Raw genomic sequence first — 26,889 nt, forward strand, 5'->3', positions numbered from 1 at the left:
TTTTAATAACGAGAGCATAGAACGACAAATAGTGCTTCTACATCTCGATATATCTTATCATTACATATTGACTCTGTAGCAAGACAGAGGCATACACCTAGTGTATATATATGTGATTACATGAAGGAAAACAAAACTATATGACAGAAGGGCATTGCTACTTTTGACTCCTGCGTGTGTCCCATCCTCTAGTGCAACGACAGGCAGGAGCGGGAGCGGTGGCACACGATGTCGTAGACAGGGTAGTGCGGTACTCGAGCTCCCGCGTCTCCAGGCGACCATAGGTGGGCATGGAGCACATGAGCAGCAGTCACGCCGATGGGAACGGCACCAGGTGCGCCGTGAACCAGTCACATAGGAACCGGTTGGCCGGGTGCGCCCACCCCTGCAGGATGGTGGGGACGGTGGTGAAGCGGCCAAGCTCGCTGATGAGGCACTCGAGGTTGCCAATCACGTGGGCGTACGCGCACCGCCTGTTTTGTCACGGTCGGGTACCTCACACGGAACTCTCGCAGGTTGGCCGTGAAGGTGAGGCGGTGCTCCCACTAGCTCTGTGGCATACGCTTCTCACGAACGCGCAACCCAACAAGATAGAGGCCATCAACGGCGAGCATGATTGGCGGTTCATGGGATTTGCGGGGTGTAGCATCGGCGAGTACCAGGGGAAGGGGTGACACTGGAGAGGTGCATGGGAGGGCACGACGTTGGCGAGGATATGCAGTGGGGAGGTGCGTGAGGGGGAGGGAGTGGCGGCGGAGAATCGTTGGATGCGTTGGAGCCTTGGAGGAGGGTATACGGTTTTCACAGAGAGGAGAGAAGATCAAAGAGAATTCAGGGAGGAGCCTGTGTATTTTAAGTTGGACCGTTGGATTTAAGTGAACGAGAGAAATGAGAGGTTTGAACAGATCTCGTCTCCTGGTATTAAAAGTGGGCTGGTTCTAAGTGCAATTGGTTTGGTGCATTTAGGGGAGGTATTAACTGCAGGTGACAATTGTTTGCAAGAAAGTTTGAAGTAGTGGTTTATATAGGGGTATAGATAAATTATATAAGGCCCCGTTTGTTTTCTTTCATTTTGAGGAATTGGAATCTTACTAATGAAATAGGTTATTTTTTTAGAATGTGACATTCCACCACTTTCCAAAGTTATCATATAAGCATATCTTAAATTCATGGGGTGAGAGATGGAAATTGATTCTATAGATTTACATGTTATTTTTCCGATGTACAACTTATAGTACACTCTTCTACTTGCACCGCTATAACATAAATATAGTATATAACTATCTCTCATATGATTTAGGATAATATACAAATATATTACATATATAAACATATAAACTTAATTAGTTTTGTCTAAATTATAATTATTAAAATAGAATTCAATTCCAACGAAACAAACAGGGCCTAAGAGTATAGATATCTATACTACTCTATATGACGCTATTGAGGGCGTCCACATTTGCTTCACCGCCCCCGCCTGCCCCCCCCCCCCCCCCCCCCCCCCTCGCGTGCGAGGCCGCAATGCCCATCCATGCCACCATCGCGTTGCAAACCGCCTTCCCGTGATCCCAGCCGGCAAACGCCACGCAAATCTCGCCCTGCGATGCAAACCCCCATCCCCACCCCCTCGCCCTCTTCCTCCCCACGCCGCATATACCACTGTCCCCAACAACTCCTCAGATTGGGCACGGGCACTCCCTTGATGTCTCTCTTCCTGTCTTCACCCTCGCCCTCGCCGCCAGCACCACCAACCACAGTTATTGCATGGCTCCACCCTCAATGACGACAAGGGTGTCGCGGCTGCAGGCAATCCCTTGCTCGTGCTCTCTCTCTTCCTGTCTCCGCCCTCACCCTCGTCGCCAACACCACCACCCACGGTCGCTACACGACCATCCTCGATGTCGGCAAGGGTGTCGCGATCGCAGGGCACCAGCGTAGCTAGGGGCTAGGGCGGAGGTGGGTGCGAGGACCGGTCCTCGCTGCTGCTCCTTGAGCGAGGCCACTTCTCCCGCACGCTCCTTCGTAGAGGAGGTCATCACCGGCTATGACAAGACCGACCTCTACAAGACCTGGCAGAAACAGCCATGGCCGATAGTCCTGAAGCAGAAAGGGGAAAACATGCCCAAATCCTAGATGGCCTTTTACGTCTTCCGCGTTTGAGATATGTATTGTATTTGATATATGTCTGACATATTTCATTTGTTCTATTTTATGTATACGACAATGTTCGGCCTTTAAATGGCAGTTATTTCGCTCTAGCGACTGGACGGGTTCACAATTGAATGGCATCCAACAAGAGATCACAGATAGGGTGTAGTGGAAAGTTCTTTATGAGATCAGTTCTGTTGTTTGAATATTTGGGAGTGCCAATGATACTGAAGTGTGCACTACCCTACAGGTACAAGAATTTGGTCGTGAGCGATATGTGGGACTTGCCAAGTAAGTTATTCTTGTTTCTTGTTCTCTGTTGATAATGCCCTTTTTAGGAGCCAATGACATTATTCCTTACTTTCCTTTCTATAACCAAAAAATCAGACTTGTGATAAGCAATCAACACATTTGAAAGGAAAGTTCATCCTTCATGCTCCCTTTACCAAAGCTATTATTGTTATAGAAGGGCCCCTGTTGGAATTGACATTCTTATACATGGTCTTGTCTTATCTCCATCAAGAAAGCTCCAAGCTGCACCATGCCCAAACATTAAGGTTTGTAGGCTAACTGCTTCTCACAGTCTGAGATTATTTGCATGTGAACGATCCTGACTCTTGAGACTTATGAAACCTTTTTTTCTTTTGTTATAACTTTCATCTGTCATGATACTGTAAAAGATACTATAAAATTGTCCTCTCTAATCAAAGAATATTTATTTGTTAAATATTACAGAATGTTTTGTATGGAACTAATATATTGCACAATAATGCCTTCACTCGTGGGCTTTCTGGGTGGAGTCCTATGGTTCATGTTGATTGAGTATCTAGACTGAAGCACCCCATATGCTACTTTCTATCTTGAAGGACCGTGGAAGCCAGAAGCATATAAGTGGCTATTATATCCTTGCCATGAACCGCATAGATGCTTGGATGGGTCCTTCGTAGGTCATAACTGATAAGCTAAGATTACATGTCACTTACAGAGTATCCGCTTGGGTACGATTTGGGTCCGAAGGACATGGACATCACCATGTAATTGTCAGTCTTGCTGTGGATAAAAACCAATGGGTCAATTGTGGGCAAGTGGATGTTGATGGGGATCAATGATATGAAATCAAAGCAGCATTCAAGCTTGAAAAGTAGCCATCCAAAGTTAATGCATATGTTCAAGGCCCTCCTGCAGGTGTTGATCTTAGAGTCATGGAGTTTTATATATATGCTGTTGGAGAAAATAGACAAGGTAAACTTTAATGCACTTCATGTTTTAGATGTTAGAGTTCTTCCAATTCATATGTGGTCGTGGATGATCCAACCATTATGTCAAATATGGCAATTTTTTTCTTTGTTATTAGTGTTTAAAAGGCATTATAAAATAGAAAACATGACTATGGACTAATACTTCATTCTGTAGAAACCTCTCTATAAATCTAATGGCATAGTAGCAACAAGACAAAAAATAGTGTACCTAAAATGTTGAATTGTAATGTGTTCGTTCATGCTGTAGGGTGGTCTGATAGGGGCATATGGCTACTTTGTGGGATCGAAAAGTTTGATGCCTCAAGAGGATTTAAGATTTCCACCTATGTGTATTGGTGCATTCATCAGGTTAGGGCAGATTATCTTGTCTTGCAGTAGTTTGGACCTGATAAGATCATAGCTGAATTGAGCCTTCAGTGCATTTGCTTGTAACCGGGGGGTTTCAAAAGCATTGGCTGATAACTCGAAATCGTTTAGGCTCCCTACATAGGATTTTAATTTAAATCCCTTAATTGCCATTGCTTTGTTATTCCCCTCGCATCTCGTCTGGTCTCTGAGACGTTTGGAAATACCGGTAAAGGCAACTAGCTGCATCTCGGGTGTTTCTTAGCTAGATCGAGAGGCATCTAACCGTGCTAACGAGTAGACAAAGTGGGCTAATTGGCCAGTGACTGAAATGAAGTGGTTGAATTGCAGATCACTAGCTTCTGCCTATTTAGCATCATGTGACCTTCCTAAGAAACTATGCTCAGGTTGTTATTAGCCAAGCTTTGTAGGTGCAAATATCTTGCCTTTTTCAATTTGATCATATGCTACTAAGATTTAGTGCATTGGTTTAAGATAAATATTTTTCTTGAATTATTGGAATGATTTTCAGTACTATTAAACTACACATGTTTCTTATCACCTAGATATTATGTATTCTATGATCTTCCCAAAAAACTATGCTCGAATTGTTACTGGCCAAGCTTTATGGGTGCAAATATCCTGCCTTTTTTAGTTTGATCTCATGTTACTAGGATTCAGTGCAGTAGTTTAAGATAGATATTTTTTCTAATTCGTTGGAATGATTTTTTAGTACTATTAAACTACACGTGTTTCTTATCACCTGGCTATTCTGTATTCCATGACCATCCCAAGAAACTATGTTCAAATTGTTACTAGCCAAGCTTTCTGGGTGCAAATATCTTGCTCAGTTTGATCTCATGTTACTAGGATTCAGTGCAAATGTTATTTTTCTCTCGCCATCATTTTGTTTCGCCGTTGTAATGGTAGAGTAGAAGTGTGGTTTTGCTAATTGCTGAGTTGGCCTTTTCTTTTCAGCTTCCATACGAAGACATGACACCTTTTCAGGCAACAGTTGTCGTTGTTCAAAAGGTATCGTAGTTTAACACACAAGTCATTATGGTTTGTCACAAAAAAGAACAGTGGCACATCTTGTTGATATCATACTACTTTAATTTTGCTGAAAAGAAAAGGTTCCAAATAAAAGACGAATGTTGAGTTTTAATTCATTTGTATCTTTTTCGGTGTCATCAAGATCGACTGGATCTATATGGGATTGACTCTGCTCGTGCTGAAGGAGAAAGAGCGTGCTTGGCTTGCGGGAGACCATGTTTCGGTTCATATTTTTTTCATGGGTCATGTTACCTGTCATGTCAGATTATACAACTTCTGATATTTCTGTCTTTGCGAGACAACTACCAAAATAGTTTTACATCATGACTACTCTCAGATGTATTCATGCATTAATATTTTTCTGAATATTTTGTGTGACGTTGCAACGTACGGGCACATACCTAGTAGATATATAACTGAGAAAGTAGTATGTGATTGGCACTAGGGATGAAAACAGACGAAAACGGACGAAAAAACCTGTCTCCCGTTTCCGTATCCGCATTTTATCATCGGAAACGGGATCGGATCCGGAATAGTCGGGAACGAAAACGGAAGCGGGATAAACGGAATTGCGAAAACGAACAGAAACGGAAATACTAACGGAAACTAATAATTTAATACAAATAGAAATGTTATTGATGTTTGACTAGTGATTGATTGACAGAACAATAACATAAAACAAATAAATATAGAGAGGCAACATTCTATTGTTGTTTGGTTGCTAAATGTGTACATTTAGCTACATTCGATGTTGTTTAAGACTTTAGATCACTTGTCATTTGAAAAGAGCCGGTGGTTACAATGACCAATTTGCTATAATTTGTCACCTAAACACACGATGATATAGTTTATATACTAATGCATATTAGGCTCGTCCTATATTTGTCAAATACGGAATAAATAAAGGTTCAATCTGGTAAAACGGGATCAAAAAAACCGACGGAATAAGCTCTCTCGTTTCCGTCCCGTTTCTATATTTTTCCGTAAATACGGAAACGGTCGGATCAAATATAGAAAATGGTACGAATCGTGACGAGATTTTTTCGTTCTGTTTTCAACCCTAATGGGCACAGCCACCGGAGACACAGGTCCGCATTGTCTCGTGTCTACAGATGCGAAGATGAATATTATAACGTCAACTTTCCATACTCGTTCGACTACGACCTGCTTCCATTGACATATGGGTCCTGCAGTGTTAAAGTCCCACTGATCAGCCAAACCAGCATTCCCCTCAAAGCCGTCGTCCTTATCCCCAATCCACACCGTCGGCGGCCCATCCAACCCGTCCCCATCTGATCTCCCCGTCGGCGGCGGCCCCCACCGCTTCCTTCCCCTCGCCGTCGCGATACTGAGCAGACACTAGCAGAAGTAGGTGCTCCGTAACCCGCCCCCCAACACCAAAGTGGCACTCATCACGCCCACGCGAGGTGGTCGACGAAGAGCCGCAGAGGAGGGGGAGGTGCTGGGTGGGATCCGGCGGACCGCTCATGTCGAGCGGCGCGGACGGATCGGATCCCTGCACGGGCCTTGACCCGGGGACGATCCCAGAGCTGCCGGCCCATGAACCTCCTGTGCTGCAGGCTCCGTCGCCGGCGCCGCAGCAGGAGGTGGTGGTGGCATCGCAGACCGAGGCGCCGTTGCCAGCTGTCACCATCGTGATCTCGCGGCCAGGCGAGGATGTTCAGATGCCCGATGCAAAGGGTGGCTCCCCGGCATGCTCCCCGCAGGCCGGTGACGGCAAGCCTATGGCCACCTCGGTTTCGTTGACCGCTTCGGCGGCCGCGAAGGAAGCCGGGCTGGCAAGGTCCGACTCCGACAGCTTGGACGACTACGAGCAATGCAGGTATCCAGTCGGTGTGGGTTTTCCTGTGCAAGCTCAGGCCATTTTAGTGAACTGCGAGTTGGGACGGGGACGAGGGTGTGTTCTGTTTTGGAGCGTTCCGATTTTGTATGGGGACCTCGTTACGTTTAGCAGTTGCGCGTTTTATCCATCCATGGATTACCTGCGATGGCTTCGGGCGATGCTCATGCAGTGAAGTGACTGTAGCTGTATGAACGAACTTCCTTTTATGATGTAGTGATTCATTTCTTGGAGTCGCCCTAGCACATGGATCATGTCAACTGAACTGATTACCCTAGCTGCCTTTTTCTGTCTGTCATTACACCAATGGATTTTTTGCCTGCAGTTGGGTGAGTGTTGTTTATCACATATAACATGCGAGCAACAAGTTTGTGAACATGTTCATTGTCAGTTTGTCTGCATCTTCTTTAGTATTGACTTTGTCAGTGTTTGTGGTATGTGCTTATTTACAGCCCATATGTTAGTGTAGTTAGGCTTTCATGAAGTGCAAATAGGACTACAAAGTGGTAATTATGATATATTAGGGTCTCCAAGGTATTTAGGCGGTCATGAGAAGGTAGGTTATGTTTCCAATGCAGTTGGGTTGACCTTGAATGTAGAAGCAAAGGATATTCGGAATGGTTTGAACTTACAGCAACTTCGTGCTCAAGTTTGCTGATAGTAAGATCTTTTATGTGTAGAATTATTATAAATAGGACTTCATATATTCGACAATTCGATGAATATATATGATATTTACTTCTTGGCTATGAAAGGCTAACTGGCAGCTAGGAGGCTGCGGGTGAAAACAATATGAGGAAGCATGGTGGAAATTGATAATCAACTTCCAACTGAGCTTTTCTTGTACCACAAATGTGCTGTGAGCCGCACCATTGCTTTTCCATGTATTGATGTTCTTGCGTTGATCTTTTGATTTACTGGATGCAAGTAATAACACATCCAATCTGTTTTCTCATGGCTCTTTGACATTTCTAAATATAGAAGGGAGCATTGTGTTACTTATGATCTACTAATCAGAACAATTATCTTTAGAAGCTGAATTTTCCCAATACAGTACCTGGAATTAAATATTGGTCTTTTGTTTTACAGGAGCAACACTTGTACTCTTAATAAGCCCAGGTTCCAGTTAAGGTACCTGTGGACCAAGTGGCTGTCCTTGTTTTGGAAGGAACAATGTAGAATGCATTGGCCTTGATGGTACCGATTTAAGTTATTAAGGGCCTGCTTGTTTGGGATTATAATCTGGCCAGCTTATATAATCTCACTTATTTTAAACTAACACTTAGTTCAAAATAAGTGAGATTATATAATCTGGGCAGATTATAATCCCAAACAAACAATCCCTAAATCCACCATTTCCTTAACATAAATACATTTTTTACTGTTAGACATCGCAATGTCATCCCAAAATTAGGTCCAGTCTTGTAAAACACATGTCTAGAAGCCCTTTAGTACATACTGCCTGCCATTTTATTTACCTTCAAATTTTTATATATTTCTGAATCTTGCCACTTGTTACGTTATTTTTTCTGGAGGATGAATACATTTTTCACTTCTGCAGAGTTTGTCAACAGAAGACAGAAGAACCTCTGGTCGACCTTGGATGCAGATGTCGTGGTGATCTTGCAAAAGCACATCGCACATGCATTGATTTTTGGTTTCGTACTAGAGGTTCAAACAAGTGTGAGATATGCCAGTAAGTATTCTACATAGAAGGTTCTTGACTGTTGCTTCAAATGACTTTGCCACCATAATGATTTTCCTTACTATACAGGCAGGTTGCTGTCAATATCGCCCCTCCAGAAACGCAATCAAGTGTATGTTTACTATTTTGCACTTTATATATTTCGATCTATATTGGATCATTTGGAGAATGTATGTGTCCTAATGCATATGTATATCCATTTCATTTATTCTCTAACTAATAAACTGGTCTATGTTTATGTCTAACCAAGTTAAACTACCTATTGTCAGTTGTATCTATTTGTAGTTTTGAGAACACCTCATTAAATATAACAACTTTAATTGGCTTTGTTTTGGAAGACTTCTTTTTCACAATTACATAAATGAAGGCCATCCTGAAATTTGAGGAGGCACAATATTGATAAAAGTACAAGTCAATTTCCATTTTCTATTATGAAATTTACTTGTTTTCATTCAACAGACAAGTTATTGGGTTTGGAGGGTTGATTCGACTTATGGAAGGGGACGAGGAGGACGAGAAAGGGTATTTTTATCACTGGATATGATAAATAAGAAACAAATGCAGTAACCTGACTCTTTATCTGCAAAAATGATTAATGATCATGTAATCATGTGCAATTTTTCTTTTTGTTGAGCCTGTATTTTTTATTCTGCTTCATATTTTATTTTGTTTCTCTTTTTGTGTGTAGGGATGGTTTAGCCCACTTTGGGTTGCATTTGCAATTCTGATTGGTGGTCTCTTATTGGATGTGCTGATATCTGTTTCTCTCGGTGTTTCCGCACTTCCTGTCAATATAATAATTGGTATGGAACAATGTTTTTCTTCTACCATATTCTAATATCCTTACAGTTCTGTTTTTCAACCTTTTGTTAAATTAAAAAAGTTATTGAGGAACACAAAGCATGAATTACTTAGTTTTACATAACCTTACGGTTTGTTTGTTCTCTGGCAATAGACGACTGACTACTCTCCTCTTTCATAACAAAAATGTCCAACCTAACATTATTAGATTGACAAATAGGAGTTTGGAACTACACTTTTCGTGTAAAAGCAAAATTAGTCACTGGATGTAATTAAGTTTCATGTGATGTTCTTGCCAATACTGTTACGCAGTGTCATTTCATTCTACGTTATCATCATGTTCACAAATGACAGACTTAGTAATTGTATTTTGTGATTGCGACGGTCCTCGTCTTGAAGTATTGGGCTTAGTCTTAGGATCACACGAAATCTCCCAGTTTTCAGGGTGAGACAAACAACTCAAAACTTATGAATTCTTGGACGATTTGAAGTAATTAATGCACTAGAATAACGGGTTCATGAAATAGTCATTCCTACCTCCCTCTGTCCAAATTATAAATTGGAACTGAGAGTAGTTTTCTTTGAGATTGAATGGGGGGAGTGATTAACTGATCATCGAACTCATATTGACAGTTAGAAATTTTGTCAGAATATGCCATCAGGAACAGGAAGGGTAATGTCTCTGAAATGTGTCCCATTAGGTTTATTAGCAATCAATATGTTTGTTACGTTTCATACTTTGGTTCCTATTACTACTTCATTGATTCACTTGAAAGATACTTTGCATAGTGAATGTTGTTCATTGAATAAACTGACCAACGTAATGTTTGCAGGTGTTCTTATAGTTCTCGGATTGGGCACCGCCCTTCATCTAGCTCTTGAGTGCTGTCACGAATGGGGCTCAAGGAGGAACGTGGCCAATATTCCGAGGCTGGAGAACATAGCGCCGACTGGGTACCACCCTGCAGTAGTATAATCATTATGGGACTTGTAAATAGCGTAGGAACATCTAAGCTCGTGCTGGCTTTTGGATTATTATGTTCTCGCAACTAGCTTTAGCTCACACGTGTTGCTCGTTAATGTCGAGCTCAAATTCAAAGCTCGTTGATTACAATCCAGTTCATACTCCCACTAGTCCAATCCAATGTAAATGCAGAGTTACTGATACTCGGTCATCACGGGCTAGTGCTCATGCCAAACTGCCAGCACCTTAATTGGATGGTCTGGCTACCCATTCAGCATGACAGGGCTAGGTTCCTTCTTCCCTCCTTGTACGGTTTACTCTGACAAGTCACTTGTTGTGTTTCATCTTTATCTGTGGCTTGTCGGTATAGGCATTTGTGAAGGCCATTTGAGCTAGTGTTGTTTTTGTACATTTATGTAGAGTTGTGGATATAACATTTTTATATGAATTAATCTGCTGATACGTTTCGTGATTACGTAAAACCATAAATTTGACAGTTCCCTTTTGATTCTTGACGATCCTTCTAGCAAACCTTGACTTGCACCAATATGTTAAAAAAACAGAGTAACATGGCCCTTATATATAAAATGGCGACATGTGACAATAGTTCAAGCCATTTCGGCGGCATGTTGCAATTGCTCAAACTGTCTTTTTTTTTTTTGAGAGAGCTTCCTTTTCTTTTGTTTTTTTTTTGAGAGAGAAGTAACGGATAAGAACCTTTCGTTTTTCTCATTTTCTTTATCAATATTGTCACATCCTTCAACCGACCAATCTTGAGCATTAGAAGCAAGGTAGAAGTACATCAACATTTTAGTTGCTTCTCTTTTTTTCCCGAGTAATCTTGTATTGAATTGAACAAAGAGAAGGTCACTTATGTGTTGTGTATTTGGCTCATTTCTTCTCTTGGTATGCAACTACATTGCAAATCGAATCAACCAAACAATTTAGAATAGATAAGGCTATTTTTAGTCTAACTAATGACAATATGACATTGGACAAAGTGAGTTACAATATCAAAGGTGCTCCAGATTCTTTCACAAGAGAAATATGAGGTGACTACTACCTTGCTAGGTGAAAGCATCTAGGCCCCTGGTTGGTTTTAGTGATTAATGACAACGTAATATTATATGTGACTAACGTGTGTTTTGCAGAGACAAATGGTAAGTTAGGTCGCATGACAGGTAGAAGTACTACAACGGTGAAAACAATCCCGGAGATAAGAACTCGAAGCGACGGCTAAAACGACGAAACAAAAGTTGAAGGTCTACGGAGTCCGAGTGTCAAGGAGATGTGGACACTCGCGATTTAGTTAGGTCTTTTATTCTCTTTTAGCCGTACTATAAAGAGGGGTTGTCGATGAGTAGTTTGACCAAGAGAGTTCTAGTGTAGTGTTGGTGCACAATCACACTCATATACAGTGCTAGGTGTCACTCTAGAACTCACTCACAAGTTAGAACGAAAACCGATTTGAAAATCAGCTGAAAAACAAGAGTTAGTGTTTCTGGCCCTGGGGCACCGGACTGTCCGGTGCACCCTCTGCCAGGTGGGGCCAGGCTGGTCCAGGGCAGAGGCTCTCCCTCCGCAGAAACCCGAGAGCGCAAGTTTGAGAGTTGAATTTTAGTGGCGCACCGGACATCGCACCGGACTGTCCGGTGTGCACCGGACAGTGACTGTTCACTGTCTGGTGTGCCATGAGTCCAACGGCTAGCTGTCAGAACTAGCCGTTGGAAACGACCGTTGGCGCACCGGTGGCGCACCGGACTGTCCGGTGCGCCAGTGCGCAGAAAGTTGCCTGTAACGGCTAGTTGGTGGGTGAGGGCTATTTATACCCCTTCCACCCACCATATTCAATGTCTTGCACTCCACATTTATTCCAGCACATTGCTAGAGCATTGCAAGCACCAAAAGCCTAGTGAGGAGATTAGAGAATCATAATCCGCGTTTGTTCCTCATTAGCGCTAGTGAGAGCCACCTAGAGCACACACCACTTGCATTAGGCTTCTCTTGGTCAAGCGAAAGTCTACGGCTTGTTACTCTTGGTGATCGGCATCACCTAGACGGCTTGGTGGCGTTGGGAGCTCGGTGATCACCGTGAAGATCTTGTTGGTGACCCGACTCAAGTTTGTAAGCGGTCTCGAGGGATCCACCGTGCCGGAGTGGCAAAGGATCATCTCGTAGTGAGCACTTGGTTCTTGCGAGGACCAAGGGGGAGCGATACCCTTGCGCAGGTGCTCCAACGAGGACTAGTGGAGAGTGCCGACTCTTCGATACCTCGGGAAAAATTGGAGGAGTCTTCTAAACCTTGCTTTACATTCCGCACTTAATTCAAGCACTTTACATTGTGTATTTGTTTAGCAAGTATTTGAAGTATTGTCTTAGTATTGTTGCATTTCTAGTATTATATTCTTAGTGCTAGTTGTTGGGGTGAAGTTGGGCTCTTGCTTAGCTCTTGCTTAGTATTTAATTAGTGTTGATTTTTAGAAAAGCCCAATTCACCCCCCTCTTGGGCATCATGATCCTTTCAATTGGTATCAGAGCCTTGTTGCTCATAGATTAGCTTAACCGCTAGAGTTACGATGTCCGGTGGGGATGGACCTGCTCCCGTTTTTGATGGTGACGATTTTCCTTATTGGAAAATTCGTATGGAAGCATACTTAGAGGCTATAGACATTGGTGTCTATAAAGCCGCCACACAAGGATTCCCCGAACCTAGAGATCCCACAAATCTTGTAGGTGATGAGTTCAATTATGAGAAATGGAATGCTAAGGCCAAAAACACCCTTTTTAGAGGCCTTTGCAAAGATGTGTTCAATAGAGTAAGAAATCATAAAAATGCTCATGATTTGTGGATGGACATTTGTGCTCTACACGAAGGAACTAGAAGTGAACGTGAGGAAAGATATCACATAGCCATGCGAAAGTTAAATTCTTTTGAAATGCTTACTAATAAAAATGCAAATGCTATGTACTCACGACTTAATATTCTTGTAGAGGAAGTTAATGGATTGGGGCTTACTCAAATCTCACAACCGGATGTTGTGAGGAAGATTCTCAGTGTCCTCCCAATAGACAAATATGGACACATTGTCACTGTGCTACATCAAATGGATCTTTCAGTTACCACACCTACACAGATATTGGGAAAGATCAATGCCCATGAAATGTACATGCACATCAATGACAAAGAAGAATCATCTTCCAAAAGAAAGGATTTGGCTCTCAAAGCAAATCATGAAAGAAAAGGAAAAACAAAAATACAAGTTGAGGAAGAATCCTCAAGTGATGATGACCTTGATGCAAACATTGCCTTGATGGTAAGGAAGACCACCAAGATGTTGAAGAAGCTAAATAGAGAAGGCATCAAATTTGATTCAAGAAAGAAGAAATTCTTTTCCAACAAAAGAAAGCCCATTTCTGAGATGGACTGCTACAACTGTGGTGAGCTCGGTCATCTTGCTCATCAATGCAACAAGCCCAAGAAGAATAAGTTCAAGGGCAAGAAAGAAGATGACAGCGATGATGAAAAGAAGGAAAAGAAATTCTTCAAGAGGAAGGATGGGAAGCAAAAGAGGTTCCACAAGAAGAAGAATGGAAAGGCATATATTGTTTGTGACTGGCTCACCGACATCGAATCATCGAGTGGGTCTTCTTCAAGTGAAGAAGAGAATGATGAAAAAGTTGCCGCCATCGCCGGAGACTTCTCTTCACCACCACCATCGCCATCATCAACTTCTCACCTATGCCTCATGGCTAGGGGTGAACGGAAGGTACAAAGTGATATTAATATTGCTGATGATAGTGATAGTGATAGTGATGAGGAATTTGCTTCACCTTCATATGATGAGTTAGCTGACTTGCTTAAAGAATATACTCAAATCATTAGAAAGTCAAAAGCTAAATGTGATAGGTTGAAAAATGAAAAATGAATCTTTAAATGCCAAATATGACATAGTTATAAAGGCTAGTGATGAAATAAAAGAAGAGAATAAAACTATGTCATCAACTATAAATGAGCTCACAAACTCCCTAAAAGATGCTAAGAAAAAATATGACAAATTAAATGAAGCTAATAGGGAGTTGCAAAATAGACTAGTAAAGATCAAGGAAGACTATACTCAAATTAAATTTGATCATGACAATCTTCTTGTTGAAAATGAACTTTTATCTTGCAAAACACACGAGGCTATTAACCCTGTTGTTAAGTTTGATGTAGCAACCTCATGTGATGATTTGAGTCAAGAAGAGCAAACTAGTCTACATGCTGAATTGACTGAAAAAGTTGAAGTCCTGACTTTAGACAACCAAAAATTGAAGAATTACTTGACTGATGCAACTACTAGAGGAAAGGTTGCTATTGAGAACAATGATTTCAACAATGAGTTGGCAGTGGATAATCAAAGGCTTAAAAATGAGGTCAAGAAACTAAAAAGTGAAAATGAACATCTTGCAACAAGTGTGCAAAAGTTCAACAAGGGTCAATACCTCCAAAATGAGCTGCTTATGAACACTGTTATGAAAAACAACAAGAGTGGTATTGGATACAATGATTTTGTGCAAAACAAAGCTACCACTCAATACAAGCCAAAGCAGACTCACAAGCCTATCAAATGCTTTGAGTGTGGAAATGAAGGTCATTTTGCCCACAACTGCAAAGCTAAACCACCAACTCCCTTGCCTAAGCACTCAAGACCATTTGCTTTCAATGCTCATTATGTTTTAAGAAAGGTTGCAAATGGAAAGGTTAAAGTTACATTTCTTGGTCCACCAAACAAGAGTAGACCTAGACAAATCTGGGTGGCAAAGTCCTTAATTGAGAGAGTCACTGGTCCTATGCAATATAGGGCCCTCAAAACTCAAGCTTGAATTGTCTGTGAATGTAGGTGAACTACAAGACCGGTGGGAGCCATTGGGTTATTGACAGTGGATGCACACAACATATGATAGGCAACCCACGGATGTTCACCTCATTAGATGAGAATGTTGACGGTCAAGATAAAATCACATTTGGAGACAATTCAAAAGGAAAAGTGCAAGGACTTGGCAAGATGGCAATCTCAAATGATTTATCAATATCAAATGTTCTCTTAGTTGCACCTTTAAGCTTCAATTTATTATCAGTGGGTCAACTCTGTGATCTTGGACTTCAATGCTTATTCACTCCAACAGAGGTTATTGTAACAAAGATGGATGATGAATCAATGATGTTCAAAGGATTTAGGTACAACAACCTCTACTTAGTGGATTTCACTTCAGAAGATGCAGATTTAAGATCTTGCCTCTTCACCAAAGCTTCACTTGGATGGCTCTGGCATAGGAGGCTTGCACATGTTGGGATGAGCACACTCAAGAAGGTATTAAAGAAAGATATGGTTAGAGGATTAAAGGATGTGGTGTTTGAAAAAGACAAGCCTTGCAGTGCATGTCAAGCTGGAAAGCAAGTTGCTAATACACATCCACTACACGACGATTCACTTACAGCGACCTACGGTTGGTTGCTAAAACGGCCTTCAGCGACCTACGGTTGGTCGCTAAAAACTTTTAGCGACCCATAAGGATGGTCGCTGTAAGTGCCGTCGCTAAAGGCTTTAGCGACCGACATCTTTTTAGCGACCGACCGTCCGTTGCTAATATTATATATTTAGCGACCAACTGTGGGTTGTTGTACTATAGATTTAGCAACCAATCGTGAGTCGTTATACTATAAATTTAGCAACCAACAGAAAGTTGCCCCTAGTTATAGTCGTTAATAATGATAATATACCATTAATTAGCATTCAACAACTGTTATATATACAAAAGCATCACAAATCACCAATTTTTATACACATAATCACATAGATATACGAATTTAATTAGTATTGCACAATGATAGATCCACATCACATAAACCATCAACAAGCACCACAACAAAATCATTCACAAAACCTACACATGTTATTATGTTTTGCACATATTTGCAAACACTTTACAAAATCATTCACAAAAGTACTAACGCTTCAAGTGATTCGCAAAAGCCTTCACAAAAGCACTCCAACTTCTTGTATCCTCTTGTTTTAAGGCACAAGCTTGTAGGGGTTGTGATGTCGCCACTTACATGATGCGCTAACAAGACATTTCCTTCACCAAAGCCATCTTCAACACTTCGTCCATAAAAAAGATCAATTCTCTTTTTCAATAGCCTGTCTGCACAAGTGATAATTGTAATAAGTAACATGATATGTTAACCAAAAGGTATGCTAGCACCAGAAACGACCAAAGAAGATGGTATGCTAGGAAAGATATAAGCATGGGGAAAACCAACGTGGGGAAAGTATAAAGTACCTGGAGTGGGTTTCTTTAAAGATTCTTCTTCAACCACAGACCACTCTTTCTCTAATGTTTGCACCTTGTTATCCAATAGTTCCTGTGTGTGAGAATGGAGGATGTTAAATTTAGTCAGGTCAGGTGCAGAAATCATGACATGTAACTATTTCATGCAACATTTGGAAAGAATAAATTTGACACCTAGGTAGCGCAAGCATCTATTAAAGTTCTCTCATGATGTGCGTGCAACAATTACCAACCTACAGATCTAAAACTACTGGTGTATCACAAAACAACAACAAACTTTCTACCATAATACATATCTATGGTATAGCATGAAAATGCCCTCCTAAAAAACTAACTACACGAACATTTTCAGGGAGTAGTGATGGCAAATCTAGGTATTAATTATTAATTTCTGGTAGGGTAATAAAGTTCAAGAAATTTATAACTGCTTAAATATGCGAGTGGAAGCAATATTACCGTTGGTTCAGACACTTACTCACCGGGCGGCTGTCACTACATAACTAAGAGGCCAAAAGCTGTACGAGGAATGGGACTCTCTACTTCTAATTAATCCAAGTGAAATGGGACTCTCTGTGCATTCCTTTACCTCCACATTTGCCTACCTCTTGCACCATCGTTGTTTCTCTCGTGCGGAATTCCAAGGCTAGGTTAAAAAACACGGAACACCCCTCACCCTTGTTGGCCTGTTCTTCCACTGACGCAGCTGCAGAGATATAAGTAACCTGCAGCCACATCCTGGTTGCTCCTAGACAGATAACCTATGCGGATGGGGCCTTCAGGGAGTTTTCGCGGTCCTGCAGCGAGAAAATCTCTTCTTTAATACCCGGGGTGGTCTATCCCCCAAGGACTGAGTCTGACATCCAGGAAAACCCTTGCAACAAATAATTTAAGATATTGAAACATTCTGAGAAAAGCGACGAAGCATTGCCGCAGCAAGTGCTCCATGGAGTAGAGGTCCTGTTGGCCAGGCTGCTGTTACTGCACATGGCACCTAAGCTTGTGTCAACTTGATGATGACACAATCACCTCCAGGGATGCTCTTCCTCTTCCCCTTGACCTACTCCTTGACCCATGAGGAAGCAGGAGCAGCCGAACAGGACAGGGTCAGCAGCCCAGCAACCATGATGGACAACTTCTTCATGTTAAGAGTGCTGGTGGCATTGATAGGGGGCGTGTATGCTGCCATTTGGTTCCTGCCAGGTCAGATCTCTAGCATCTCGAATTTGGCATAAACAGCACTAGATTGGTGCTTGAAGAGATGAGGTGTGAGGAGAGAGGAGAGCACGGGAGGAGATAGAAGCAAATGGGGAATCGGAGAGGGATGAGGTGTGTCGAGCAGGGGTATAATAAAAAGCTAGTGGTGGTGGTGGAGGTTTGATGGTGGAAATTGTATGTTTTAATTGATTGGAGAAGTGGTCCTATGTGGAAGGAGTGGCCAATGCATCGGACACACGACGAGGAGCATTTCCACAGGTCCATTCATGTTCCTTTGCAGCCAACATTTTGGTATAAAGAAAACCATGCATAAAGTTGTCTGATGTGAGGCAATTTACTCAGTTCCAAGAGTATATACCGGTTTGCGTGGCAAAACAAGCTCTGTGCAATTCATTGTCCTTTTTGGCATAACGCATACCAAATGATTAGTACATTTTATAAGGCACATTTTGACTAAAACTGAAACTAAGAAGTTTATATGGCTATATAATTGCTGGTTCTGGAGATATGAGTGATGATAATATGAGTGGATGGTCATGAATAAATCATTAGGACAGAATGTGGTATAAGGGCAGAAGGAAGGAATTAGCATTAATTCTGCACACATAGCATATACTTCCTCCATTCCAAATTATAAGTGGTTCTGACTTTTCTAGATACACAGTTATTGTTATTGTATCTAGACATAATGTATAGTGATAGCTACATATCTAGAAAAGCTAGAACGACTTACAATTTGGAACAGAGGGAGTATTTTGGAGGAAAATTGGAAGGTACCATAACATGCCATATACAGCAGCCCAGACAATGTAAATTAAAAGGGATATGGAAGCATGACATTCACATATGACTCACCAAAACATGCTTCCCATTGATCGAGCACTGAACTCCTTTGCCAGATACTGCAGAGAAGTCTTCAGCTTCAAGCAGCCACTGGGATAATACCTTGTCTTTTCGTTGCTCAATGCCATCTTTTGATGAAGGAAGCTTGCCAAAGAAATGGAAATGCAATGCATAGTCCAAAATAGCTTTGGCAAGAGGATGCTCACTGCTTGCCTGAGTACAGAGCCAAAGCACAAATATCACGTGCATCAATACAAAGTAGCAAAAAAACATGAGAATGCAAAACATGTCATATTGGTTCCAATAGAGCATCCAAAACAACAGAAAGCAAACTATTTTTGAAATTCCTTGGTATTACTCTAAGGAATAGTTGTAGATCAATTCAGACTAACCTCTGCTGATGCAACCAGCGTGAGGAAATCTCCTAGGTCCATTCCCGAGAAAACCTTTGCAGCTGTTACAACAGCCTTTCCTTGTGTTAGTGTCCCTGTTTTATCAAAAACCACATAATAGAAGGTGGGGATTGGAGTGGATTAAATCACTTCCTAATCAAAAATAAATAGTACGCACTATTGATGGGCTTACATTTCAGAAAACAGAGTACCCACAGCTTCAGTTTATCGCCCGCATCTGCAGAAGAAATCATCCCAGAGTTAGAGGCAGGGTTCGTTGTAAAGCAGTTCGTCTAGAACTAGATACGAGATTGAATCGGAGCTAAAGGATTAGAGAGAATTTATTACCCACGTTCCTTGAAAAAGGTGACATGCATGGAGGAAATATGGCACATTAATCATGCGTGTGAGATTGGAAACTTCAAGAACAGAACACAGACTTAATAATCATGCATGGAGGAAATATGGCACACATGGGACTACATTTCAGGATTCATGGCAGATCAGTGCAAGAAGTCAGAAAAATCCAATGTTAAACTTATCTATAAAATTAAGCGGTGGCATCGCCAGCCTGCAACTGAAACCACAAGATGTTCACACAGACACATAGCAAAAAAGAATTAGGATCGGGATGTACTCGGGACTCACCAGATGAAATGGAAGGCGCGCACACAGGAAGTGGACGTTGCAGAGGATGCGAAGAGGATGAGCGGAGGATGAGAGGTGCTGGCATCCTTTTAATGTTGGTGTGATGGGATCTGCGCGGCATTGCCAAAACGGTGTGGATCTCCCTGTATTCCATATTACGACGAGGTGCTAGGATAAGGAGCGGACGCGTCATCGACAGAGGGCTGCAAGAAACGACATCGATTTATAGGTTTGTCATTACATCAAACACAAGGCATGCAGGGACAGTGAGGTCTCACCGGGGTTTGACGACACCGCAACTGGGCTGTCCAAAAAAACCACGGAGCCGACGACGTGCTGCTCGACCACTACCAAGGCGTTGTTGCCGGCTTCAAGTGAGGAGAGGGCACCGAGCTGGTCCCTAGCGAGCAGCAAAAGGGAGCTGAGGCATCCATGGCTGGAGGGTAGGGGGATGGAGGGTTGGCATCCAGAACATGGGGGGAGCTGCAGGTGGAGGAGCAGAGGAGGCGCCGAGTTGCAGAGATGAGGGAGAGAGGAGCAGCAGCCATGGGGTGGCGACCTGTGAGCTACGGCGAGGGAGGAGCTCGAGCAGAGCCGGTGGCGCGCTGGCGCGAAGAAAACATGGGGACGGCGCCACGACACAGGAGCGCACGGGATCCGGCGAGGCCACGGCCTGGGCGAGCTGCAGAGATGCGGGAGAGAGGAGCAAAGATGAGGCTGGCGCCGGCGTTCAGGAGCAGCGGCTGGTGGAGCTCAGCGCCGTGGAGGAGCAGAGAGCACCATGGTTGGGGGAGACGCCATGGGGGAGCTCGGCCAGGGGCTTTGGCGGTCGAGTTTGGTACCATGGGCGGCGGCGTGCAGGAGAGGCTGAGTAGGGAGAGATGGAGATGTCGAGAAACTGTTAGGGTGGTGGAAAGGATAAAAGGAAATTCATATTTTTCTATCCTCAATTCTTTTTTTAAAACAAATTCATGTGCACATATCTAGTTTCTAGGGTTTGTCAGAGTCTAAATGAGTAGTCCCAACATATTTCAGACTACATGTTTTATTTTCTTCCGGGTTAAGAAACAGAGGACCAAACTAATTACAAATCATTAGACTTTGTTTGTTTAGTAGGCCTTTAGATGGGCTTTGGTGACTAAATAAGAAACGCAAAAATCACGTACACCTATAGCGACCCACCATCAGTCACACACTTACCTCTATAACGACCGATCATAAGTCGTTAAATTTCTAGACTTTTTAGCGACCCACAGACCGTCGCTATAAACGCATTTAGCGACCAACCGTCGGTCCATAACTTTTAGCGACCAACTGTCGGTCCCTAATAAGGGTCGCTAAAGATCAACCGTCGTGTAGTGATCCTACTAAAGCTTTCATGTCAACATCAAGGCCACTGGAACTACTTCATATGGATTTATTTGGACCTACAAATTATGTCAGTGCCGGTGGCAACCTCTACTGTCTAGTGATTGTTGATGACTTCTCAAGATACACTTGGGTGTTCTTTCTCCATGACAAATCTGAAGTTGCATCTATATTCAAGAAGTTTGCCAAGAAAGCACAAAATGAATTTGATTGTAAGATCAAGAAGATTAGAAGTGACAATGGCAAAGAATTTGACAACACCAACATTCATGAGTACTGTGATGAAATTGGGATCAAGCATGAAGTATCTGCAACATACACACCTCAACAAAATGGAGTTGTTGAAAGGAAAAATAGGACCTTGATCACTCTTGCAAGAACAATGATTGATGAGTATAACACACCAGAGAGGTTTTGGGCCGAAGCTATCAACACTGCTTGTTATGCATCAAACAGGCTATTTCCTCACCGGCTACTTGCGAAGACTCCTTATGAACTGCTAAATGGGAAAAAGCCAGACGTCTCCTTCTTCCGGGTGTTTGGGTGCAAATGCTACATCTACAAGAAACGCCATCACCTAGGGAAGTTTCAAAGACGTTGTGATATTGGTTTTCTTTTGGGTTATTCATTAAAGTCCAAAGCATATCGAGTATTCAACCATGCCACTGGCATGGTAGAAGAAACATATGATGTGGAATTTGATGAGACTAATGGCTCCCAAGGAGCACTTGAAAATCTTGATGATGTAGGTGATGAGCCACTTAGGGAAGCAATGAAGAACATGCCTATTGGAGCTATCAAACCAAAAGAAGATGAAGAAGAGGTGCAAATCATTGACATACCTTCTTCATCAAATGTACCACAAGATGATGAAAAAGATGAGAGGCGTGCAAATGAAGATACATTTGTCTCTCATGAACAAGCAAGGGTACAAGCCGAAGATGTTGATGCTCCAGGATCTTCTTCCCAAGTGGTTGACAGGAGAAACTCATCACTACTTCAAGCTCATCCTCAAAACCAAATCATCGGGAGTCCTTCACAAGGGGTTATTACTCGATCACATAGACATGCTTCTTTTATTGAACATCACTCTTTTGTTTCTTGTGTTGAGCCTACTTGTATAGATGAGGCACTACAGGATCCGGACTGCGTGAATGCCATGCATGAAGAACTTAACAACTTCACCCGTAACGAAGTTTGGACCCTGGAGAAGCCCCCACAAGATGCAAGAATCATTGGAACAAAGTGGGTGTTCAGAAACAAACAAGATGATCAAGGTGTGATTGTAAGGAACAAGGCAAGACTTGTCGCAAAGGGATTCTCTCAAGATGAAGGCTTAGATTTTGGAGAGACCTTTGCACCGGTTGCTCGACTGGAAGCCATCCGTATCCTACTTGCATATGCATCATGCTATGATATAAAACTTTATCAAATGGATGTAAAAAGTGCATTTTTAAATGGCTTCATAAATGAACTTGTATATGTTGAGCAACCGCCTGGATTTGAAGACCCTAGATATCCTAACCATGCTTACAGGTTGTCCAAGGCGCTATATGGGCTAAAGAAGGCTCCAAGGGCTTGGTATGAGCGCCTTCGCGACTTCCTCATCGAAAAGGGCTTCAAGATCGGGACCGTCGACACAACTCTCTTCACAAAGAAACATAACGGTGATATTTTCATTTGTCAAGTATATGTTGATGATATAATCTTTGGCTCGACAAATGACTATCATTGCAAGGAATTTGGTGAGTTGATGTCGAAGGAGTTCGAGATGTCAATGATTGGTGAGCTAACGTACTTCCTCGGCTTTCAAGTCAAGCAAATGAAAGATGGTAACTTCCTCTCACAAGAGAAGTATACCAAAGACTTGTTGAAAAGGTTCAACATGGAGAAGTGCAAACCAATCAAGACCCCCATGCCTACAAATGGACATCTCGACTTAGATGAGGGAGGTAACCCGGTTAATCAAACTCTCTACCGTTCTATGATTGGTAGTTTATTGTACCTTACCACATCTAGGCCCGATATTATGTTTAGTGTCTGCATGTGTGCTAGATTTCAATCTAATCCTAAGAAAGCTCATCTTCGCGCTGTTAAGAGAATTCTTAGGTATCTCAGGCACACCACAAGCGTTGGTCTGTGGTATCCCAAAGGAGCTACTTTTGATTTAATTGGCTATTCCAATTCGGATTATGCCGGTTGCAAGATTGATAGGAAAAGTACTTCTGGGGGATGCCATCTGCTTGGTAGATCACTAGTTTCATGGACATCCAAAAAGCAAAATAGTGTTGCCTTGTCAACTGCCGAAGCGGAATACATTGCCGCAGGTGCTTGTTGCACACAAATTTTATATATGAAACAAACTCTTCTAAACTATGGCGTAGTTCTAGAAAAGGTACCTTTGTTGTGTGATAATGAGAGTGCTGTTAAAATTGCTAATAACCCTGTACAACACTCTCGCACCAAGCACATTGATATCCGTCATCACTTCCTTAGAGATCATGTTGCTAAAGGAGATATCATTTTAGAAGGAGTGAGGTCGGAAGATCAATTAGCGGATATTTTCACTAAGCCTCTTGATAAGACCCGCTTTTGCATGTTGAGGAATGAACTAAATATTCTTGATCTCAGAAATTTTATGTAAAATGTCAAATGGTGTTGTCAAGCTTGCATTGCATGTTTAAATTTCTTGTATTGCATCTAGGGCTTGTCTAACCTAGTTGAGATAACCGCCAACAAAGCGAGTGAAAAAGCTTAACTCGGATCAAACTTGACAAGTCCTAGTTTTAAGCTTTTAGCACTTAAATTCTTACTTCTTATGCAATTGTTGGTTCTTGAAATATGCATGAGGTACTGCACTTAGGGGGAGTATTCAAAACTCAAATCACTCATGAAAACCCCTAGTGCAAGCCAAAATGCAAATTTCACCATTTGCCTATTTTCTCTAAAAATTATCTAGCCTATGGCAAAATATTTTGAAAAGTATATGAGGGTGCCAATACCTGTCCCAACAAGTGTTATTTTGTGTGATTATAAGTTGGGATTTGGTTTGGTTGGAAGTTAGATAGAAAAATTCAAAATTTTCCAATCTTCCCTCTGTCTGGGCTCACCAGACAGTCCGGTGTGCACCGGACACTGCACTGTGCAATGTCCGGTGCACCGGCAGCCGCGCACTAAAAATCCTTTTTCGTGTGCGCTGTCCGGTGGTTCACCGGACAGCTACTGTGCGCTGTCCGGTGTGCACCGGACAGGCACTGTAGACTGTCCGGTGCGCCCATATCGCGTTTTAAAAAAAGGCCTCCAGCCCGAGACCGAGCCAGAGGCTCATTTTTTCTCCCTGCCAGCGCCCTCTCTCTCTGTCTCTGGCGATTCCTCCCCGTCGCCGGCGATCTCCCTCACCGGCGTGCCCTGTCTCCGGCCGAGCTCCGGCGACCCCGACCAGTGCTTCTCGGTGAGCAACCTCCCTTCCTCCCCTGTCTTCTCTCCCTCTCAGTTCTCTGTAGGCAGTACAACACCTCCATTCCACCCCTTTGTCCATTTTTCAAATTCCTGTCAAATCCAATGAATCCAAAAGGTGGAATGTGTTCAATTGTCCCCATTGTGTATTCCTGCAGGTTTCTAGCTCCCTTTGGGAGGGTTTCACAACCTAATTTGCCTCAATCTCCCAAAACCTAATTCACCGCACGCCAAGTGTTCGGTGAAATGCCCAAACCAGCCAAAAATGTTCCAATTGAACCCAAATTTTTCAGGCACCTTCACAACACTTCCAGCAACATACTTGCCAAATCTCTCGCCAATCCGAGTTTCCAGGCTTAAATTTCACTCAATTCCCCGTTTCGAGCGATCGTTTCCGAGCCGAGTGCCCAAATCTCTTTTTCTTCGCCTAAATTCAAACCAAGCACACCCTTCACTCATATTCACCTACATAAACCTATTCGTGAAGTATCGGCTCAATTCCATGTCGTTTCGTGCCTCAATTCGAATTCCAAACCTCCTATGGCACTTTTTATCGTTCAAACGTCGTTTTCACGCCGTTTGACCTATCGATCGTCTCGTCTCGTGTTTTCTGTGCCATATCTCTCTGTGTATGTATTTATTCACATTTCATATACTTATGACTATGTGACTAATTCGTGCTCACCACTTCTGTCATTTCAGTGACCTTGATTGCCCGTGTGCCGTCTCCCGTCCTACCTGGATCGTCATCTCTCGTGTGAGCTTTCCAGGTAGTCATCTCATCTTTTGCTAATCTATCGGACATTTTCGCTCTGTGCTTAGTCACTCTCTCTCATTTGCAGACATCAGTTCAGGATGCCGCGTACGAAGAATGTGTCGGCGCCAGGGGGAGGCGATGATGAGGATACTCGTCGCCCCTTCAGGCAGGTCAAGGGCAAGACCGTTTACTTGGAGCAGTAGGAAGGCCACAAGAAGCGGCGTACGGACAGAGCAGCCCGTGCAGCGGCAGCGGCTGCAGCAGCCGCTGCGCAGGCCGAGCTTGGAGATCAGCCGCAGACTCCGTCAGATCAGATCGCATACCGTGTTCGTCGTCTCGCCTCCCGGCCTCGCTCCTCCACTCACACCTCAGCTTCCACTCCGCCACCCACTCTGCCTGCTCCCGTCACTCCTATTGCTCCATCCACCTCCACAGCCATACCCGCTACCTCCACTACGCCAGCTTCCACTGCTCCTCCTCCCGCTCCCGCTTCAGCTCCTCCTGTCCCTCCACCTTGATTCCGGGAGCGCGATGAGACTGAGGTTCGACCCCTGGCTACGGATCCTTGACTGTTTGACCTTCAACGTGCTACAGCGGCACGGGTACGTAGGTTCAGATACGTACCCGTGGAGTCTTGGCTGTCAGCTCAGAGAGACCCTGCAGCAGGTGACCTATTCAGCACACGTATTCAGGAGTCGTTTTTCAGAGCTCAGATGTCTGCTCAGATAGCTCTGCGAGTGCACCGGCTTTTGGATCTACCAGTCTTTCTGCTTGCAGCCGGTGCTGACTCTGAGGCGCACCTCACCTATCTGCCTGGCCTTAAGACCCTTCTGACTACCAGCGGCAGGTATGTTGAGGAGTGGGTACGAGTCTTCTACGCCTCTGTTTGGATTGACCCGGATCATCACTGGATGAGGTTTCGTTTTGAGCGCGAGGATGTCACCATTACTGCCACTTAGATCCGCCAGCTCTTTGGATTTCCCGAGTCGACGACTCGTTTTCACAGCCTCTGCTACGACACTTCTGACCCTCCTCGTCGCCCTCACGACGGTGTGGATCCGGGTACAACTCACGTCGCGGCTCTGTTCCGCCCGCCCTTCTCAGATGGGTCGCGACGTTCACCGGCAGATTTCACTACAGCAGTCAAGTATTTATATGAGCTTATCAGACGGACTCTTCTGCCGAGGATGGGATACAGGGAGGCTACCACACATATTCAGCTTTGGCTCCATGGTGCCCTGGTCTCTCACTCTGAGTTTGACGTTGTGGACTTCCTGATTTGTGAGATCGAGGACACCGTTTTGGATGGGATTCGTGCTCGTCGGTAGTTGCCCTATGCTCACTACTTGTGCCACATCTTTGCGCAGCTGATTCAGCCTCCTCGGTTTCAGGGCACTCTTGAGGCCTCACGCCTCGTTTTTGGATCCTACCGTCCTACGCCTGAGATTCATGTGCCAGCTTCTGCTCCTGTTTTTGACTCTCAGGCCGAGGATGCAGCTCTTCGTCAGTTCGACACTCAGGTTACAGCTGATGATGATGATGATGATGATGATTTTAGGGTTCCTCCTCCGCCTCCGCCTCCTATGCCTCCACGCTCTCATGATCATGAGGCTGGGAGTTCTAGTGCTGCCCCTGCTACTCCTCAGGCTATGGACCCTGCTCTTGCTTCGATTCTCCAGACTCTCTCTCAGCAGCAGGCTCACCTGGCAGCCGAGCAAGCCCGGTTATCCGAGAGGATGCTCTC

At 43.4% G+C, this 26,889-nt stretch overlaps 2 protein-coding genes across 9 annotated transcripts; both read left to right on the forward strand.

Moving 5' to 3' along the window:
• Positions 1-1,559: 1,559 nt before the first annotated feature.
• Positions 1,560-5,135, forward strand: LOC103626155 (uncharacterized). 4 transcript variants are annotated; one of them, XR_552741.3, is made up of 7 exons: positions 1,560-2,311; positions 2,399-2,439; positions 2,536-2,705; positions 3,015-3,390; positions 3,655-3,755; positions 4,731-4,784; positions 4,948-5,135. XR_552741.3 is itself a non-coding variant. In XM_035958982.1 (5 exons), the coding sequence occupies exons 2-5, from the start codon at positions 3,351-3,353 to the stop codon at positions 5,083-5,085; spliced, it is 333 nt and encodes a 110-aa protein (XP_035814875.1). In that variant the 5' UTR covers positions 1,630-2,439; positions 2,536-3,350; the 3' UTR covers positions 5,086-5,135. The 4 variants fall into 4 exon arrangements, 2 of the variants coding, with proteins under 2 accessions (XP_035814875.1, XP_020393223.1); XR_552739.2 differs by having other exon boundaries at positions 1,630-2,439; XM_035958982.1 differs by having other exon boundaries at positions 1,630-2,439; positions 2,536-3,390.
• An 832-nt stretch (positions 5,136-5,967) lies between these two features.
• Positions 5,968-10,609, forward strand: LOC103626156 (E3 ubiquitin-protein ligase MARCHF9). 5 transcript variants are annotated; one of them, XR_004849390.1, is made up of 7 exons: positions 5,999-6,648; positions 7,756-7,863; positions 8,228-8,362; positions 8,441-8,483; positions 8,831-8,893; positions 9,060-9,174; positions 10,006-10,608. XR_004849390.1 is itself a non-coding variant. In XM_008646544.3 (7 exons), the coding sequence occupies exons 1-7, from the start codon at positions 6,293-6,295 to the stop codon at positions 10,146-10,148; spliced, it is 897 nt and encodes a 298-aa protein (XP_008644766.1). In that variant the 5' UTR covers positions 6,002-6,292; the 3' UTR covers positions 10,149-10,609. The 5 variants fall into 5 exon arrangements, 4 of the variants coding, with proteins under 4 accessions (XP_008644767.1, XP_008644768.1, XP_008644766.1 ...); XM_008646544.3 differs by having other exon boundaries at positions 6,002-6,648; positions 7,756-7,797; positions 10,006-10,609; XM_008646545.4 differs by lacking the exon at positions 7,756-7,863 and having other exon boundaries at positions 5,968-6,648; positions 10,006-10,609.
• The last annotated feature ends 16,280 nt before the right edge of the window (positions 10,610-26,889 follow it).

This window comes from Zea mays, chromosome 5 (assembly GCF_902167145.1).
Source record: "Zea mays cultivar B73 chromosome 5, Zm-B73-REFERENCE-NAM-5.0, whole genome shotgun sequence".
Lineage (NCBI taxonomy): Eukaryota > Viridiplantae > Streptophyta > Magnoliopsida > Poales > Poaceae > Zea > Zea mays.

What these genes read in the sequence shown, in the direction of transcription:
- LOC103626155 (XM_020537634.3), top strand. Translation starts at nt 3,238, where the DNA reads ATGTTGATGGGGATCAATGATATGAAATCAAAGCAGCATTCAAGCTTG. An exon ending in TGTTGGAGAAAATAGACAAG is followed by an intron (nt 3,391 to 4,730) that starts GTAAACTTTAAT and finishes TTTTCTTTTCAG; the next exon opens with CTTCCATACGAAGACATGAC. An exon ending in CAGTTGTCGTTGTTCAAAAG is followed by an intron (nt 4,785 to 4,947) that starts GTATCGTAGTTT and finishes GGTGTCATCAAG; the next exon opens with ATCGACTGGATCTATATGGG.
- LOC103626156 (XM_008646544.3), top strand. Translation starts at nt 6,293, where the DNA reads ATGTCGAGCGGCGCGGACGGATCGGATCCCTGCACGGGCCTTGACCCG. An exon ending in GACGACTACGAGCAATGCAG is followed by an intron (nt 6,649 to 7,755) that starts GTATCCAGTCGG and finishes TTTGTTTTACAG; the next exon opens with GAGCAACACTTGTACTCTTA. An exon ending in CTCCAGAAACGCAATCAAGT is followed by an intron (nt 8,484 to 8,830) that starts GTATGTTTACTA and finishes TTCATTCAACAG; the next exon opens with ACAAGTTATTGGGTTTGGAG.